Source organism: Physeter macrocephalus, chromosome 7, assembly GCF_002837175.3.
Source record: "Physeter macrocephalus isolate SW-GA chromosome 7, ASM283717v5, whole genome shotgun sequence".
NCBI lineage: Eukaryota > Metazoa > Chordata > Mammalia > Artiodactyla > Physeteridae > Physeter > Physeter macrocephalus.
Genome location: NC_041220.1, coordinates 29996007 through 30015898, shown reverse-complemented (window position 1 = coordinate 30015898; position 19892 = coordinate 29996007). Strand labels below are relative to the sequence as shown.

The window sequence follows — 19892 nt, the reverse complement described above, 5'->3', positions numbered from 1 at the left end:
GGTTTATTGCAGTATCCACATGAAGGAACAGGCAAGGCAGGGTAAGCAGGCTTAAGATTGGTTGGTGTGAATTTTTTCGGCAGGCTCGGGGGTATAGAGACTGTTCCTGATTATCTGGTACCTGGCTCTGAGGCAGTTAAGGCAGAAGAATATTGGTCTGGAGTGTTAGAACCCGAAAGATGGGGTCGGGGAGGGAAAATGGGCTCTGGATTGGTTCGTTTGCACGTGGAAAGTGTGCTCAGGTTAAATATCTCTAGCAATTGGTTAGCCCCAGGAAGGGCAGTCTCCCCAGGGTCAGTCAAGCCCCAGATGTCAAAACATTAGAATAAGGAGACATACTTGACAGTGCTTATTTGGAATAAGGTCACTGCAGATATCATTAGTTAAAATGAGACCACAGTGGGGCAGGGTGGTCCTTTAATCCAATGACTGGTATCCTTATAAGAAAACAAAGACGTAGAGGGAAGGTGGCCACGCGAAAGCAGACATACGGGAGAGCATCATGTATCAATGGAGACAGAGATTGAAGAGATGCGCCTACAAGCCAAGGAATGCCAAGAATTGCCAGGAAACACCAGAGGGTGGATGGGGCAAGGCTCCTTCCCTAGATCCTTCCAAGGAAGCATGGCTCTTCTGACACCCTGATTTGGGACCTCACCTCTAGAATTGTGAGAGAATAAATTTCTGCTGTTTTAAGCCATCTGGTTTGTGGTACTTTGTCACAGCAGCTCTAGCGAACAAATATTGAATATATTACCTTTATCCCTTAGACTCTGGTATTAACGATCATCCATGGCGCTTACTAACAATGTGCCCAAATTCCCTTTTTTTGTGTCGATACAATATTATGGGACAAATCAATAAAATGCTTATCATTGAGAATTATGCCAGAGTTGTCAGGGGTGTCAAAGAAGTGACCGATAAGAACTAGGCGCTCAGTCTACCACAGCAACCACAGCAGGAAGGAAGGTTACAAATCACTATGGAAGTTCACAGAGAGCTGCCAGGGATGCTCAGGAAGCTTGCGCATAAGGGAGAACGTTTGAGTCAGGGCTTGAAGAACGGGAGAGGTTTCAGGGACGGGTGGAACTGAGGGGTGTGAGGTACACTCTGGATTCAGCAAACAGTGTGAGAAACTACACAGCCTATTCAGAGACAGCTCCTTAAGCTTATATGAAGGTGGTCAGAGCCGAACTTTGGACCGTAAAGACCAATATTGCTCAGCCATAAAAAAGAACAAAATAATACCATGTGTGGCAACACGGATGGACCTAGAGATTGTCATACTGAGTGAAGTAAGTCAGAGAAAGACAAATATATGATATCGCTTAGAGGTGAACATTAGAATAAGGAGACATACTTGACAGTGCTTATTTGGAATAAGGTCACTGCAGATATCATTAGTTAAAATGAGACCACAGTGGGGCAGGGTGGTCCTTTAATCCAATGACTGGTATCCTTATAAGAAAACAAAGACGTAGAGGGAAGGTGGCCACGCGAAAGCAGACATACGGGAGAGCATCATGTATCAATGGAGACAGAGATTGAAGAGATGCGCCTACAAGCCAAGGAATGCCAAGAATTGCCAGGAAACACCAGAGGGTGGATGGGGCAAGGCTCCTTCCCTAGATCCTTCCAAGGAAGCATGGCTCTTCTGACACCCTGATTTGGGACCTCACCTCTAGAATTGTGAGAGAATAAATTTCTGCTGTTTTAAGCCATCTGGTTTGTGGTACTTTGTCACAGCAGCTCTAGCGAACAAATATTGAATATATTACCTTTATCCCTTAGACTCTGGTATTAACGATCATCCATGGCGCTTACTAACAATGTGCCCAAATTCCCTTTTTTTGTGTCGATACAATATTATGGGACAAATCAATAAAATGCTTATCATTGAGAATTATGCCAGAGTTGTCAGGGGTGTCAAAGAAGTGACCGATAAGAACTAGGCGCTCAGTCTACCACAGCAACCACAGCAGGAAGGAAGGTTACAAATCACTATGGAAGTTCACAGAGAGCTGCCAGGGATGCTCAGGAAGCTTGCGCATAAGGGAGAACGTTTGAGTCAGGGCTTGAAGAACGGGAGAGGTTTCAGGGAAGGGTGGAACTGAGGGGTGTGAGGTACACTCTGGATTCAGCAAACAGTGTGAGAAACTACACAGCCTATTCAGAGACAGCTCCTTAAGCTTATATGAAGGTGGTCAGAGCCGAACTTTGGACCGTAAAGACCAATATTGCTCAGCCATAAAAAAGAACAAAATAATACCATGTGTGGCAACACGGATGGACCTAGAGATTGTCATACTGAGTGAAGTAAGTCAGAGAAAGACAAATATATGATATCGCTTAGAGGCGGAATCTAAAAAAAATGGTACAAATGAACTTATTTACACAACAGAAATAGAGCCCGTCACAGATGTAGAAGACAAACTTACGGTTACCAAGGGGGAAGCGGGGGGAGGGATAAATTGGGAGATCGGGATGGACATACACACACTGCCATACATAAAACAGATAACTAACAAGGACCTACTGTAGAGCACAGGGAACTCTTCTCAATACTCTGTAATGACTTACATGGGAAAAGAATCTAAAAAAGAGTAGATCTATGTATAAATGAGTCACTTTGTTGTACAGCAGAAACTAACACAACACTGTAAATCAACTAGACTCCAATAAAAATTAGTTAAAACAAAAAAGAGAACTTGTCTTTACTGGTTGCTTCTAAATTAGTCACTTAAAGTAAAGCAAGGAAGGAATATGAGGAGAGTTAAATTGGGGGGGAAGACATACCTGACATTTTTAGAGGATGAATTAGAATGCAGAAAAGAGCAAACTAAGAGGGAACCGCTATGTGGCCAAGAAGTATTGAGGCAGGAAGGGGCGGGGATTGGGGTGAGGAAAGAGATCAAACTACAGATAAGGAAACAGAGCCAAGAAGTATAGTTTGCAGTCAGATGGTGGAGTCACCGCTTCCAAGTGACAGCTAAGCGGCCTGGAGCAAGTTACCTAACCTCACTGGGCCTCAGGGTCCTCACATGCAAAAGGAAGTGAATAGTACCATCTCAGAAGGCCACCTGAGATTCCGTGAGGCGGCACCTGTAAAGCACTTAGCGCCAGTACCTGGCACACAGAGGCACTGGACCGCTGTTAGCAGTCATTGCTGATGCTGTTCACGTCACTGTTGATGTTTGTGTTCCTCTCGTGTCAGAGCTACTACGGAAGAGGTAGAATTGACAGGATTTAGCCTCAGACCAGCTACGGGTCAAAGGAAAGCGGCAAAGATGACCGACGTTTCATGCCCTGGTTACCTGGCAGTACAGTCAGTTCTGCTGACAGACAGGAACCCAGGAGGCAAAGCGGGTTTGAGGAGGAAGATGATGGTGGAAGTAATGGAGAAAGTGACATTCAAGGGCTGGTATTCTAGCAGGTATCTGGGAAGGGGAAGAGGCTTTAGGGCTGAAGGCCAGCCATGCTCTCCAACGGGTGTGACCTCCAGCGCGTGGCCAAGGCTGCCCGAGTACTTCAGAGGCTAACAGAGGACGCGGTGGGGAAAAGAGCTCCAAAGACGTACAGGGGAGATGCCAGCAGGGAGCGAAGCAAAGCACAGGAGGAGGAAAAGACAAGAGGACCGGGGAGCTTCAGTGTCATCAGAAAGTCAAGTGAGAAGAAACCTGCAAAGACTGGGGAGCTAGTGCTATCCAGAGTTACGGGAGACTGGGGAATCGAAAGACAGAGAAGGGGGCCACGGCTCAATTTACCAATTTTTACAGAAAAGGAGGTTAAAGAGTGAAGTGCTGAAGAGGATGGGGCAGGTGGGATTTCAGACCAATGGTTCAAAACAGGAGAAAGGGAAGGAAAGGGGAAAGAAAGGTAAAGCAGATCAAGAACAGGGAATCTGGTGGGGCTTTTTTGTTTGGTTTTAATAACTGAGGTGCAATTGACATGTAACATTATATTAGTTTCAGGTGTACAACATAGTGATTCAATATTTGGATACACTGCAAAATGATCACCGCAATAAGTTACCAAATTTTTTTCTTGTGATGAGAATTTTTAAGATCTACTCTCTTGGGACTTCCCTGGTGGCGCAGCGGTTAGGAGTCCCCCTGCCAATGCAGGGGACACGGGTTCGAGCCCTGGTCCGGGAGGATCCCAAATGCCACAGAGCAGCTAAGCCTGTGCGCCACAACTGCTGACCCTGCGCTCTACAACCCGCGAGACACAAATACTGAAGCCCGTGCGCCTGGAGCCCGTGGTCTGCAGCAGGAGAGGCCACTGCAATGAGAAGTCCACGTGTAGCGACAAAGACCCAACGCAGCCAAAAATAAATAAATAAAATAAATTTATATTAAAAAAAGATCTACTGTCTTAACAACTTTCAAATATACAATACAGTATTATCAACTATAGTCATCATGCTGTACATTACATCCTCATGACTCATTTATCTTTTTTTTTTCTTTTTCTCATTTATCTTATAATTGGAAGTCTGTACCTTTTGACCCCCTTCTCCCACTTTGCCCACCCCCCGGCCTCCCACCTCTGTCAACCACCCGTCTGTTCTCTGTACCTATGAACTTGGGTTTTTTGTTTTGTTTGGATTTTTTGTTTTTAAGAGTCCACAAATAAGTGAGATGATACAGTATTTATCTTTCTCTGCTTGACTTGGGGATTTTTTTTTTTTCAAAATGATAATAGTTTCACCTTATCATTGTAAAAATTAAATATCTTTTCTGCTAAGATTTTAGGAAACATAGATAAAATAAAAATTTAGTTAAAAAAAACACTAAAAATCTGAAACATATATAGTTGAGAAAGACCAAGCAATCAGACTACACAGAACTCCTACAAATCAGAAAAGAGAGAGAGAACCCAAAAGAAAAACAGGGAAAAGCATGGAGCAGAAACTTCATGAAAGGGGACAGCCATACCACCAATAAGTGTATGGAAAAAGCACTAAACCTCATCATTTACCAGAAAAACAGAAGTTAACACCACAATAAAGGATTCCTATACACCCATCAGCATGGCTTTAAGTGAATATTAAGCTTGGGCAAGGACACGAAGAAACTGGAACTGTCATAGAGTAACTGGGTGGGAATAATTAAATGGTACAACCACTCTGGAGAACTGTTAGTTAGGCAGTATCTACTAATGTTGAACACACACATTCCCAATGACCCCAAAATGTCACTCACAGGACCACTCACTAAAGGACACATAGCAGAATGTTCTCGGCAGCAGCACCCCTGGTAACAGTCCAAAACCGAAGCAACTCAAGTACCCATCAAGAGCAGAACAGGAGGGTGGTGGTATATTCATACCCTGGAATACTGTACTGCAATGAGAGTGAGCGATCCACTGATTCACTCAACAGGAATGAATCTCACAAGATATGCAAAAGAAGCCAGACACATTGGTATATTATGTTTGATTCCATTTACAAAAAAGGTCAAATGCAGCAACCCTCACCTGTGGTGTCAGAAGTCAGGAGCGCGCTCACATATCATGGGGGTGGATGGTGACCGTATGGGTATGAGAAAGGGCTTCTGACAATGTTTTTTTTTTTTTTTTGGTTGCACCACTCGGCTTGTGGGATCTTAGTTCCCCAACCAGGGATCGAACCCGGGCCCTCGGCAGTGAAAGTGCAGTGTCCTAAACACTGGACCACCAGGGAATTCCCGAATGTTCTATTTCTTGATCTGGGGGCCGATTACATGGCTATCTTGACTCTGAAAATTCATTAAGCTGCACACTTATTATTTACACTTATTATTTGTGCACATTTCTGTTATGTTTCAACAAAAAGTTCCTTAAAGTTACTCACAGTAAATCTCAACCTAAGATAAGCTAGTAATTTTTTTAATTATTTCCGATCCTTTTTCATGGTTATTACAAGATATTGAATATAATTCCCTGTGCTATACAGTAGGTCCTTGTTGTTTATCTATTTTATATATAGTAGTGTGTATCTGTTACTCCCAAGCTCCTAATTTATCTCCCCCTTCCCTTCCCCTTTTGGTAACCATAAGTTTATTTTCAATGTCTGTGAGTCTACTTCTGTCTTGTAAATAAGTTCATTTGTATCATTTTTTTAGATTCCACATATAAGTGATATATTGTATTTGGCTTTCTCTTTCTGACTTCACTTAGTATGATAATCTCTAGGTCCATCCACGTTGCTACAAATGGCATTATTTCATTCTTTTTTATGGCTAATATTCCATTGTGTGTGTATATGTGTGTATACGCACACATCTTCTTTACTCATTCATCTGTTGATGGACATTTAGGCTGCTTCCATGTCTTGGCTATTGTAAATAGTGCTGCTATGAACACTGGGGTGCGTATATCTTTTCCAATTAGAGTTTTCATCTTTCCCAGATATACACCCAGGAGTGGGATTGCTGGATCATATGGTATCTCTATTTTTAGATTTTTAAGGACACTCCACACTGCTCTCTATAGTGGCTACCCTAGTAACTTTTAAATTTAATCATTTCAGAGTTTTCCTTCCTTTTTTGTAATGAGATGTTCCAACAGCCTATTTCATTTAATATATAATGGAGGGACTTCCCTGGTGGCGCAGTGGTTAAGAATCCGCCTGCCAATGCAGGGGACATGGGTTCGAGCTCTTCTCCGGGAAGATCCCACATGCCACAGAGCAGCTTAGCTCGTGCACCACAACTACTGAGTCCGCACGCCTAGAGCCCGTGCTCCGCAACGAGAGAAGCCACCGCAACGAGAAGCCCGCGCACCGCAACGAAGAGTAGCCCCCGCTCGCCACAACTAGAGGAAGCCCACGCGCAGCAACAAAGACCCAATGTGGCCAAAAATAAATAAATAAAATTAATTAAAAAAAAAATATATATATATATATATAATGGACATCTCTCCGTGTCTTTAAATGGAGGGCACACCATCAATTTTATGAATATTTAGATTGCTCCCAATGTTTGTAAAGTTAAGTTTGTTCCAATTTACACTTCCAGGAGTAGTGTCTGAGAGGGAGGAATGAGATTTTACAACACAGAACACATTGTTGCTAAAGGGAAGGGAGGGAAAAGGCTAGGAAATCAACAGGCACATGATAAAGCAGAACGCAAACAATCAAATCATGCAAAAGACTCTTTGATACAGACTACATTTGTCTTCGAAAATAAAAATACAGCTATCTAAAGAGTTAGGTGATAAATTACAATCAAATTTTTAATCTGGAGTTAAAACCAAGATAATGCCTTACTCAATCAAAGCTGGAGGAAAATGAAAGCAATAAAAATATAATAGCATTTTCAACTCACAGCTTTGATTTTTTTAATGAAATTAAAGCAGGGACTCTGAAAAACTGCCAAAAATTCCAAAGGAAGAAAAGGATAGCTGCCTACAATAAGAATTTTGTACATTCAAAGACTGAAAATTTTTGAAAACGTCACTGAAACACTTTCTAACTCGTGCGTGTCTTGTCATTAATAATAATTTTCCTCCAAAGAAAACCCAACTTTAATATTTTTTATTTATTACTTATTGAGAAACACAAGATAGGAAAATACCTTCCCACCTTCTAAGGATAAGGGCCTTCATTTCTACGTGGAAAATACTAGAATCAGTTTTAAAAATAAAATCAAAACCTTTCACTTGCTTTTTTGAGTCTCTCTCCCACCAGCTCACTCCCATCTCATTTGAAATCATACACACATTCTTTTCCAAGTCTGCTTTTTCCCTCTTCTTCCAAAAAGAAGAATTTGTATACAGTAAAACTTTTTCTCCATCTTCGTTTCATTTTGATATTAATTAAAGCTTTGTATTAATGGGCATTTTCATGTGGCTACAATAATAACTTTAAGGTACTCAAAAAGTTTTGTAGGATAAATTACCCTTAGTTGCTTATACTATGTGCATTTCATTATATTTTAATTGACATAAATTACAAAGAATGCACAGCATAACTTTTTAAAAATATGAGATACTGAATTAATCATAACACTAAATTCCTGATGAATGCCAGGGACCGGAGTTTACTGTAATAGCAAAAGCATTTTTAATTGTGAAACTACAAATCAGCATCTACAACACTTAATGTCTATATGCTTATGTTGCTGTGCTAGCTAATGGAGACTGAAAAAGACAGGAGCGTAGCTTACTTGACCTTATCAAAGACACACAAGACAGGGAAACTTAAATTTGATATTTAAACGTCATCAGTCAGTAATACTGTAATTTCAGGAAAGCATTAGCAGTAACCATTCAAGCACTTCCCACAGCGTAAGGGGCTTCAATTACCAGACATCAAGCATCCCAGTTCTTCTGTGGGAGACACTATCTAATACCAGAAATTGACTACAGCAGGCTAAGATAGCTTGATGTCATTAAGCATCCGATTCCTTTAATTTCCAGATTTCTGAGTCCCTCCCCACCAAGACAACATGATTTTGTCTTGTTTCCCCTGCAGGTTTACCAATAAGGATAGAACATCCTGGCTAAGCAAATGCCAGTGCCTTGGATCCTATAATAGTTTTCTTTTTTAATCATAAGTGACTAAAGAACTTTGTGATTATGATTTTGCTTCCCAGGTACCTCGACTACAGGAAGAAAACATACTGAACACAGCAAGACAAGTGTTCTGGTTTGGGGGACAGAAATTTTTCATGTGATGCCATATTAGGCGTCCAGGCTTCAGCTGTCATTCTCAAACCAAGTTTAACATGAGTCCAGCCCTGAAGCATGGATCTAATTCTTACCAATATGATCTGTCACAGACTCTGAGCCTGAAAGGCTGAGACATACACCAAGTACTACAACATTCTCAAAGGTAATAAACATCATGCAGTAAGAGATCCAGGTAAATGCCTACCAGCCCTCCCCAGCTGGGCATGACCTTCTGATTCCTGCATAAACCAAGCAAACTGTATTTTCATCTTACAAATTTCTTTACTAAAAGCCCATAATATTCTCCTGCAAGATGGATGGTGTGAAATAATAATAAATATACGTATACTGGTCTCTGCACCCAGTTCCTGATGCTGAGCTCCTAAAACCCTTGTATTTGGGGGTGCTCAGAGAGTCTTTTGTTCTAGTATTTCTAGTTTCTGATACAGAGCTCCTAGGGGCTCTGTCATTTCCTGAGTGATTGGAATGTCTGACACCAAGCTCCTAAGTCCCCTGGAATTTGGGGGCTGATAAGAACATCTTCTGTTTTAATGAGGTGACTTTTGGTGGGCTTCTAGATGGGGACTGGTCACAAGAGAGGTTAGAAGCCTGGAATTTTCAGATCTACCCACCATTCTCTGGAGAGGGGAGGGGGCAAGAAATGGAGCTAACAATCCATCATGGCTACAGGATGAAGCCTTCATAAAAATCCCCCTAGCACAGGGTATGGACAGCTTCCAAGTGGGTGAACGTATCTATATGCCAGGAGGGTGGCACCCCCCAGCTTCACGGGACAAAAACTCCTGCACTCAGGACACTTCTGGACCTTGCCCTGTGTACCTGACTGTTCATCTGTATCCTTTATCATACAATAAGCTGGTAAACGGACATTTGCATTTCCCTGAGTTCTGTGACCACTCTAGCAAATTCTCATGTCCAAGGTAGGGGTTACGAGAAAGCTGATTTCTAGCCGGTCAGTCAAAAGTACCAGGGATAACCTGGGACTTGGAACTGATGTCTTTCATGGGGTGGGGGGCAGTTTTGTAGGACGAGTCCTTAGCTTGTGGGATCAGAGGCTAACTCCAGATAAACAGAATCAGACCTGAATCCAACTGCAGGACACACAGCTGGCATCACAGAATTGGTTGGTGTGGGGAAAACCCACACATTTGGTGACCAGAAGTGCAGTACTATGTGTGTACAGAAGACACACAGGAGTGATTTTCCTAGACAGAGGGTCTCCAGTTCCTTTTAGCAATTTTAAGTTAACTCCCTCAGCTGAAAGGGTTATTTGGACGCTTTCAAAAAAAAGTTTTTTTAAATTTCTCAATGCATTCATCATTGACCAGTAGGTATTTCTTTTAAGAATGAAAAACAAAAGATGTTTGCCTTCTGTGGTGACAGCGAAGAAAGAAAATTCACATTTTTATCACACACTCCAGAAATTAACTCACAGGTTCTCAACAGAATTCTACAGGAAAGAAACTGATGAGAAGAAATGAAGGGACCCAGGAGAAACCTTCAGAACCCTCAGCAGGGAGGGGAGAAAAGACCATCTGGACACCATAGAACAGACTGAAACTACTGCACGAGTGAAGAGAACCAAAATTTAGTTTCCATGCTGGTGTGAGGGGCAGTAACAGAGATGGGTGATGCTTGATCATTTTAGAAGTCAACTCAGCTAAGACACTGCAGCAAAACAAGGGAATCTCTGCCATCGTTAATGGAAAATGATAGTTTAACTGCAATTCCAAGTTTCCAACATTATTCAAGAGGAGGCTAATCCTGGCCACCTGATTTCTGTGACCGTTTTAGTCAGCACTGGAAAGGAAACGTGCAAAGATCAGAGGACCTGCTCCTACACTCTTTCCTGAGAGAAGGGAGCTCACAAGAGAGCTGAATAAAAAATGAAAGTCTGCACTGGAAATGTTGGCCATGAAAATATACCCATTTAATATACGTATTTTTCCCCATTAAATAAGGTAACTATGGGTCCCATGCCAACCGTAACTCCACTTGGGTGCAAATACCTGCCAATAATTACAGTAGCTACAGTGTTTCTCTGGAACAGGCTTGTTATTCAAATCATTGTGAAGACTCTACGTCAGATCCCAACATAGTCAGGAAGCAGAACATAAGGTACTCGTCTAGGAGGTCATGCTACCCTTCGTACTGGCACAATGTCTTCTCCCACAGTGTTGAAAGATAGCCTCAACAACTCTTGAAACTCACCTCCTACCACCATGGACTTAGTAAACACTTGTAAGTTCCCACCTCTTCATCTGGTAAAATACATTGATGTTAGAATTTCAAACACACTGGATTCGCTTACAAGGCGTGATAATGATACTAACTTGTGGTAACTGAAAACTTCATTCCATAATCCCTTTATCTTTCTCCAATTCTCAAAGGATTCTAGATTAAAATTGGCACTCTTCTGCTTTTTCCAGTCTCTGAGGCAAACATGAAACAACTGTCCTCCAATGAGAGTTTAATTTCTCTTCCCCCGGTTTGCCAAAAATGCCACGGGGAAGAATCAAAACAACTAAGCATTTGCTTGAGTTTTTGCCAAGAAATCTTTCCCCCCACTTCCTTGACCATACAAACTCTCTTTAAAAAGAAAAAAGAAATCCTCTTCCATGTGAAAACAAAAGTGAACAGAACCATATTTTTGCCTTTTCCAAATGCCTGTTTTATATGTAGAGTCTAACTGGGCCGAACTATTCCTTCTTTCTGCAACCTCCTAGGAACCTTGATGCTGGCTGGAGCAGGGACCTCACAAGAAGATACATTTAAAGCAATGTTCAGGCAGCAGTAACATAGGACCCAAAGGGATTGCTCTAAAGTTTTCAACAGATTAAACTGTGGAATACATCCAAGGGAAGAAAATAAAAGGAAATGGAAATACAGTTACAACTACTGTCAGTGCACCTGTGAAAACCAATACTGCAGGTTTTAGCCAGGGGAACTGGGGTTTTGAATTTTAAATAAAGATCTCCAAAATCTGGCAAGTTACTTAACATGTCTCCACCTTCCTTTCCTTAACTATTAAATACCTAACACCAGAATATTTTGGAAGACTGTGATGATTTAACACCAAGTGTCAAATAGAAACAGTGAGTGTGTATAACAAGAGTGTATCAGAGAGAGAAAACAAGAAAGCTTGAAATGAGTATGACTCACAAAAAATTTAATCACAAATTAAAATGCTACCAACTATAAGCCTTTTTCATTTAACATTTTATCACATAGAATTCACTCTCTACCCAATATTGTGTGGGCTTCCAGCATGAGCTCATCTCCCCAACCTTCTGCAAGTTAAATACTCCTGTGTTCCCATCGTACTGTGCTCATGCCATTATTATATACATTATGGTACAGGGAGAGGTGTGTGTGCCCCAATACTTGCTAAAGAATTGGCTCCTGGGGGCAGAAATCCTTTCATGGCTCTATATAGTCATTATATACCAGTGACTAGTGCACAGTAGGGGATAAATAAATGTCTGTGAGTGAATGAATGAATGAATAAATAAATATATTAATTGTCCCTTTTTTCATCCTCTAAAAGGAGGGGGGGGAACCAAACACCTCCTCAAGTGATTTCCATTTTTAACACAGATTACAATAACAAAGATAAATTTTTCATGTGGAAATTTCAGTTTGTAACACACTGCCAATCACAAAACTGTTTCTATCACCTCGATGTAATACGTACTGGCTGGAACAATGAAGTCTCCGTGTAATTCATAGGTCATCAGCGGCTCTGGAAGACTCCTGTATTAAAAGGACAGCTTAGAATTACCAGACAAATACAAATAGGTCACCTCTTTTTGCATTCATTTTTTATAAAAGGATATTAAATATGTCATGCGTTTCTTAATGTGCAAAACTTCCCTAGGAAATACTTTTACATATCAAAAAAGATACATCATTCAAATGGATTCCTTTATTAAGTGTTATCTGCACCACGCACTGTCCAAGCTTAAGCAGCCACAAATCTCTATCAGATCTAAGCACATAGTATTTCATATTTAATCTTGGAAAGTACCTTTATAAACATCTGATTTCATGTATTAAACTCCCTTCCACATACTAACTTATTTAAAGTCAAATATTCTATCCAACCAAATATAAACATATAATTTTGAAAATCACCTCTAGGAAATTAACTGAAGATGCCACAAAAAAAATATGGAAAAGATTAAACAAATTTAAAGTAATCAAGTCCTCTTTTTTTTTTTAAGATTTTTTTGATGTGGACCATTTTTAAAGTCTTTATTGAATTTGTTACAATACTGTTTCTGTTCTATGTTTTGTTTTGGTTTTGTTTTTGTTTTTGTTTTGGCCATGAGACATGTGGGATCTTAGCTCCCTGACCAGGTATCGAACCCACACCCCCTGCACTGGAAGGTGAACTCTTAACCACTGGACCACCAGGGAAGTCCCTCCAGTCCTCTTCTCTTACATCTCTATTATAAAAATATGATATCCAATATTGGTGTATGCCTATGAAACAACAGAGAAATGAAATAAAATTGATGACAACTTAAAAAACACCCATATCATTTTAATTTTCTACAAACAGATTACATAAATGGTAGATTTTTATCCTGTGGTCAACAGAATGTTACAGTTCAATCAACATTTATACATATCTTAAATTTTAAAAGACCAGATCTCCAGACTCTATAAACACCTAAAAGAACACTAAGACAAGTTATCAATCTGTACAGCCCTTCTGGAGGGCAATCTGGCAAGATAAAAGATAAAAATTTTTAAAAGGTTTAAATCACATAGCCCAGAAATTCCTCTTCAAATGATTTTTAAAAAAGACATCAAAGATACACACACAAAAATATTTTAAACATATGCAAAAGCCAAAAAATACCAGGGATAAAGAAGGTCATTTCATATTGATAAAGAGGTCAATTCATCAAGAAGACATAATAATCCTAAATGGTTGTTTGTTTGTTTTTTTAACAATCCTAAATGTTAGTGGGTCTAATAACAGGATCTTCAAAATCCAGGAAGCAAAAATGGATGGAACTGCAAGGAGAAACAGACAAATCCACAAACATGGCCAGAGACTTAAACACCTCTCTGTCTCAATAACTGATAGAACGAGTAGACAAAATCAGTTAGGATAGAGAAGATTCAACCAAAGCTATCAACCAACTTCACCTGACTGGTACGTCCATCACCTAAATGAAACGCCATCCAAAAGCAACAGAAGACACATCCTTTCCCAGTGCATATGAAGCGTTTATCAAGATAAAGATGTTCTGGACCATGAAACAAATCTCCATAAATTTAAAAGGGTTCAATTTATACAGGGTACTTCTCTGGTTACAGTAAAAATTAAATTAGAAATCAATAACAGAGATATCTAGAAAACCTCAAAGAAAGGAATATCAGGAAGTATTCTGAATAGAAACAAAAATGAAAATACAACATATCAGAATTTAAGGGATGTTGGTAAAGCAGTATTTGGCGGTAAATTTATACCACTAAGTACCTATGTTAGAAAAAAGAAAGGTCTTAAACTTTCTACCTTAAACAGCCAAAAAGAGAGTAAATTAAACCCAAAATAAGCAGAAAAACAGAAACAAAGATCAGAGCAGAAATCAATTAAACAGAAAACAAACAAACAAAAACAGAGAAAATAAATAAATCCAAAAACTGGTTCTTTGAAATAATCAATAAAGTTGGTAAGTCTAGCCACAATAATTAGGAAATAAAAGACACAAAACACAAATCACCAATCAGAAATAATAGAGGTGACTGAAGAATCACCGCAGGTTCTAAAGTATTAAAAAGAAAATAGGGGGCTTCCCTGGTGGCGCAGTGGTTGAGAGTCCGCCTGCCGATGCAGGGGACACGGGTTCGTGCCCTGGTCTGGGAAGATCCCACATGCCGCGGAGCGGCTGGGCCCGTGAGCCGTGGCCGCTGGGCCTGTGCATCCGGAGCCTGTGCTCCGCAACGAGAGAGGCCACAACAGTGAGAGGCCCACATAACGCAAGAAAGAAAAAAAAAAAAAAAGAAAAAAAAAAAAGAAAATATTATGAAAATATTCATGCCCACAAATTCAACAGTTTAGATGAAATGGACAAATGTCTCAAAAGACACAAACTACTAAGTCTCACTCCAAAAGAAATAGGTAACCTGAGAAATAGGGAACCCATATCAACTAGAGAAAACGAATTTGTAGCTAAAAATCCTGCCAATAAGAAAGCTCTAGGCCCAAATGACTCACTGATAAATTCTACCAAACAGTTAAAAAAGAAATAATACCAATTCTATGCAAATCCTTCCAGAAAATAGAAGAGGGAATATTTTCTAACTCATTCTTTGATGTCAGCATTTACCTTAGTACCAAAATTAAATACAGTATAAGAAAACTACAGACCGATATTACTCATGAACGTAGATGCAACTATTCTAAATAAAACGTTAGCAACTGGAATTCAACAAGATAAATAAAAGGATAATACATCATGACCAAGCTGGGTTTATCACAGAAATGTAACTGCCTTAATACTCAAATAAAATCAATGCAACTCACCATACGAGCAAACTAAAAAAGAAAAACTGTAAGATGATCTCAATAGACAATTCAGTGGAGAAAGGATAGTTTTTCCCACAAATGGTACTGAAACAACTGGACATCCATATTCAAAAGTGACCTTGGATCCATATTCTATATCTTACACAATGACTAACTTAAAATAGATCATAGATCTAAGTGTAAAACCTAAAACTATAAAACTTCTAGAAGAAAACATAAAATCTTTGTGACTTTGGATTAGGCAAAAGCACAATCCATAAAGTACAGTCCATAAAAACTAGTAAATTCAACTTCATCAAAATTTTTAAATGCTCTTTGCAAGGCACTTTTAAGGGAATGAAAATACAAGCCAGGAAGCCAGGAAGAAAACATCTGCAAAGCACATTATCTAAAGACTTGTATCCGAAATATCAAGATTTGGCAAGGATGTAAAGGAAATGGAACTCTTGTACATCGTAAGTGGAAATGTAATGAAATACAACCACTTAGGAAAAATGTTTGTCCGTTTCCCCAAAAGTTAAACATACACATATCGTACAATCCAGGCATTATACTCTTAGGATGTACCCAAGAGGAATGAAAGCCTATGTTCACTCAAAGATCTGTACACAAAGGTTTTTAGTAGCTTTATTTATAATAGCCAAAAGCTACAAACAACCCAAATATTTATTAACAGGTAAATGGATAAAACAGAAATTTGTGGTGTATCCATAAAATGGAACACTAGTTAGCACCAAGAAGGAATGAACTACTTACTGGTCCTTGCTACAACACAGGTGAATCTGTAATTATGCTGACTGAAAGAACCCAGATTTTAAAAAGTACATACTATGTTACTCCATTTATATGAAATTACAGGAAGTGCAAATTAATGTATAGTGACAGAAAGCAGACCGGTGGTTTGCCCAGGGATGAGGGAATGAGAAGAGAAAAGTGAGAGACAGGGAGTTCAAAGGGGCTTGAGGAAACTCTGGGGGAGATGGGAGGGTTCAGCCACTTGATTTTGGTGATGGCTTCACAGATGTACACACACATCAAACTTATCAAAATGTATACTATAAATATTTGCAGTTTATTGTACGTCAGTTACATGTCAATAAAACTTTAACAAAATAGATGGAAAAACATATTTACAGATTATGTTCCCTACATACAATTTTTTATTGAATAAATTTCACTTGGAACATTGGATAAGTTTAAGGTGTACAGCCTGTTATTTTGATACATTTATATATTGCGATATCACCGATGTATCAATATTTATCACATTACATAATTATAGTGTATTATTGTCGTCTACATTTATTATACTGTACCTTAGATCTCTAAGGTCTACTTACTACTCATTACAAGTTTGTACCCTTATACACCATCAATCTTATCCCTCCACCATCCCCTAGTAGCCACCATTTTATCTTACATACAGCGTTTGATGCTGCAGGACACACACATGCGCGCACATGTGCGTGAAATGACAGCTGTAGAGGCCGATACTAAAACTTAAAAGCACTAGTGAAGAAAAAACTGTTCTTTTATTTCCTCTCTCCCTCCCCTTCATCCCCTACACTCTCATTTAGAGAAGAAAAATAAAATGAATTACACCACAGACTAAATAAAGAAAAAAAAGAGGCAAGCAGAAGGAAACCTTTGGTTTTGTTTCAAAGCTCAAACAAGCGGAAGTAGCGATGAAGGAAAATGCTAATCTGTCAGAGAATGAAAGTTAAAGGGTTTCGAAAAGAAAGGGGGAAAAATGAGAACACTCAGAAACCCCATAGAGAGAATTTCTTTTCCAATAAAAATGAATTTGTATCTAGGTATCTTCTACATGCTTCTTATATCATTGCTGTATGTCTAGCCAGGCAATGCAGCATAAAAAAAAAAGTATTAAGTATTGTTAATGTTGGGGAAGCAGTAATAAAAATGACAAGTTCCCCATACAAAATTCATTATATTGAGTCACCATACCTGTCGGCTTCTCACCCAACATGAGCTACCTCTCATTGGGATCTGTCTAGGGGTATAAAGCATAATATTTACTAAGATGGTATTTTCTTCCCCAAAAGTCCCATTCTCATTTCCAGGCTTAGAAGTTTCTTCCATGTAAAATCATTTTACTACAAACCTCACAAAATAGCTCATCTCTCCCCTGACAATGGGAAAATGCTGAAATGAACACATGACTGGAAATCAAAATTATGGTAGGAAGAGATGGGAAATCAACCAGAGGGCTGGTATCCAACCCTCGTTTTAGTTTAAAAAAAAAAAAAAAAAACTTTGCCTCAAGTCAGAAGAAGAAAACGGGAGATGCCATACATGTGTCTACTGCACATCTTTTTCTATCTCCCAGACCCTGGAGGCTTTGCTCCTCATTTTAGTTTAGTGTTTGTTGGGGGACGGAGGGGGGATGGGGATGTTTGGCTATTTCCCTTCTTCTATTTCCAACCTCCGATCCAATATTGGCAGCGAAAAGAATTCAAGGGCAACAACTTCTCTGGTGAGAAAAGCTATATTCAGCTTCGTGTCATAGTGCCATAAGTGACCCAGGCAGGCTGGCTGCAGAGCCCATGCTCCAAACCATCACACTGTATTACCTCTTCTGCTAAAAGAAACACCCTTGCTTGACCATAACCAGGTAGCCAAGATGAAGGTAAATAAAAACCTCAGTTTTCTCCTATTTGGTGCATCACCAGAAAACTTATTAATTAAATCCTAACTACTGCATCTTCAGTTGCTAAAAATAACATAGGGGAAAAAAACAGCAACCTAACCTTCAAATCTCCCAAGGCTTCTGCCATTTTATGATAATCATTTTATCACCTTCAGGCAGCCTGTGTATATTGTTAGGAGTGAAGTTATACAATAATACCATCTCCTAACGTTCTTCTGTAGGCAATGTTTGCTTAAAAGTAAAATTCAATAGGATGGGCTTCCCTGGTGGTGCAGTGGTTGAGAGTCCGCCTGCCGATGCAGGGGACACGGGTTCGTGCCCCTGTCCGGGAAGATCCCACATGCAGCAGAGCGGCTAGGCCCATAAGCCACGGTCATTGAGCCTGTGCGTCCGGAGACTGTGCTCCACAATGGGAGAGGCCACAACAGTGAGAGGCCCGTGTACCGCAAAAAAAAAAAAAAAAAAAAAGTGAAATTCAAGAGGATGAAGCAATGTAAAGAGAAAAAAATAAGACAGAAAAAGTAACACAAGACCAGGGACAAGACGGAACTAACTTCAGAGAGTATCAAGAACCAGAAAGAAACTGTATGTATTGAAGAAAAAGACCCTCTAGTTTATTAAACTAATTCCCCCAAAAAGGGAAGAAAGAATCATGTGAAGCAGGAAAAAAAAACACATGCAATTTACTAGAAAAGAACTGGATTTTTGCCCTTAGCCTCCAACCAATAACCAAATCATTTTGAACTGTACTAGGCATAAGTTTACCAAACAGTAAAATCGGTTTAAAGCTACCTCCTGGCAAGGCACCATCCTCTGCTGGTCAGACTAACAAAGGAAATTTATTTTATTTTTATATCCTTCACCCATTATGTCCTTCATCCATCTAATACAGGCTTTCTCAACCTCAGCACTACTGATATTGTGGACCTCTGGGGACAGGGGAGGGCCGTCTCGCACACCGCAGATGTTCAGCAGTCCATCCCTGGTCTCCACGCGTTAGATGCCAGCAGCACCCCTCTTCAGCAATCCTGCCAACCAAAAATGTCTCCAAATATTGCCAAAGAGCCCTGGAATAGGGTTGGAGGGTACCAAAATCATCCCCAGTTTAGAACCTCTGCTCTCGTATTTGAGTGACAGAGTTAGATCTAGATGCTGAGATACTGCAATGAACAAACCACATAAGATGTCAATATTATCAGGAAGCGTACACTCCAATCCCAGGGTTGGGGCTAATGAGATATTACCATATTCCTCATCTAAACCAGTTAGTCACTACCAGCGGCAAACTAAACATAAGCACATAGATTTAGCCTTCATTTTACCCCTTTCTAGAACAGGGATAATAATAAGGGCGACCCTCAGCATAAGCAGGGGATTGGTTCCAGGACCCACTTTGGACATCAAAATCTGCAGATGCTCAAGTTCTACAATCTGGCCTGAGTTTCCACACATTCAACCAACTGTGGACCGGAAACATCCTACACCATCCGCGGTTGGTTGAATCCATGAATGTGGGACCAACCTGTGGATACAGAGGACTGACTGTACTTAACAGGTTAAGAAAAAAAATCTCAAACAGTGGCTAAAAACATCTTCTTCAGGAGTTGAGGAAGATGGCAGAAGAGTAAGACGCAGAGACCACCTTCCTCCCCACAGATACATCAGAAATACATCTACACGTGGAACTGCTCCTATAGAACACCCACCGAACGCTGGCAGAAGACCTCAGACCTCCCAAAAGGCAAAAAACTCCCCACGTACCTGGGGAGGGCAAAAGAAAAAAGAATAAACAGAGACAAAGAATAGGGACGGGACCTGCACCAGTGGGAGGGAGCCGTGAAGGAGGAAAGGTTCCCACACACTAGAAGCCCCTTCGCGGGCGGAGACTGCGGGTGGCGGAGGGGGGAAGCCTCCCAGCCACAGAGGAGAGAGCAGCCACAGGGTGCAGAGGGCAAAGCGGAGAGATTCCCACACAGAGGATCGGTGCCGACCAGCACTCACCAGCCC

At 40.2% G+C, this 19892-nt stretch overlaps 1 protein-coding gene across 8 annotated transcripts in view; it reads right to left on the bottom strand.

Annotated features, from left to right (window-relative positions):
* Positions 1–19892, bottom strand: part of ARHGAP10 (Rho GTPase activating protein 10) — a 337918-nt gene that overhangs the window by 77311 nt on the left and 240715 nt on the right. For all 8 annotated transcript variants that reach the window (XR_008617779.1, XM_028491748.2, XM_028491747.2 and 5 more), the window contains one exon: positions 12368–12426. Coding sequence is in view for 7 of the 8 variants with exons in the window: in XM_028491748.2 (XP_028347549.1) it covers positions 12368–12426 (59 nt within the window). In the remaining variant the exon portion in view is untranslated. The remainder of the gene's footprint in view (positions 1–12367; positions 12427–19892) is intronic.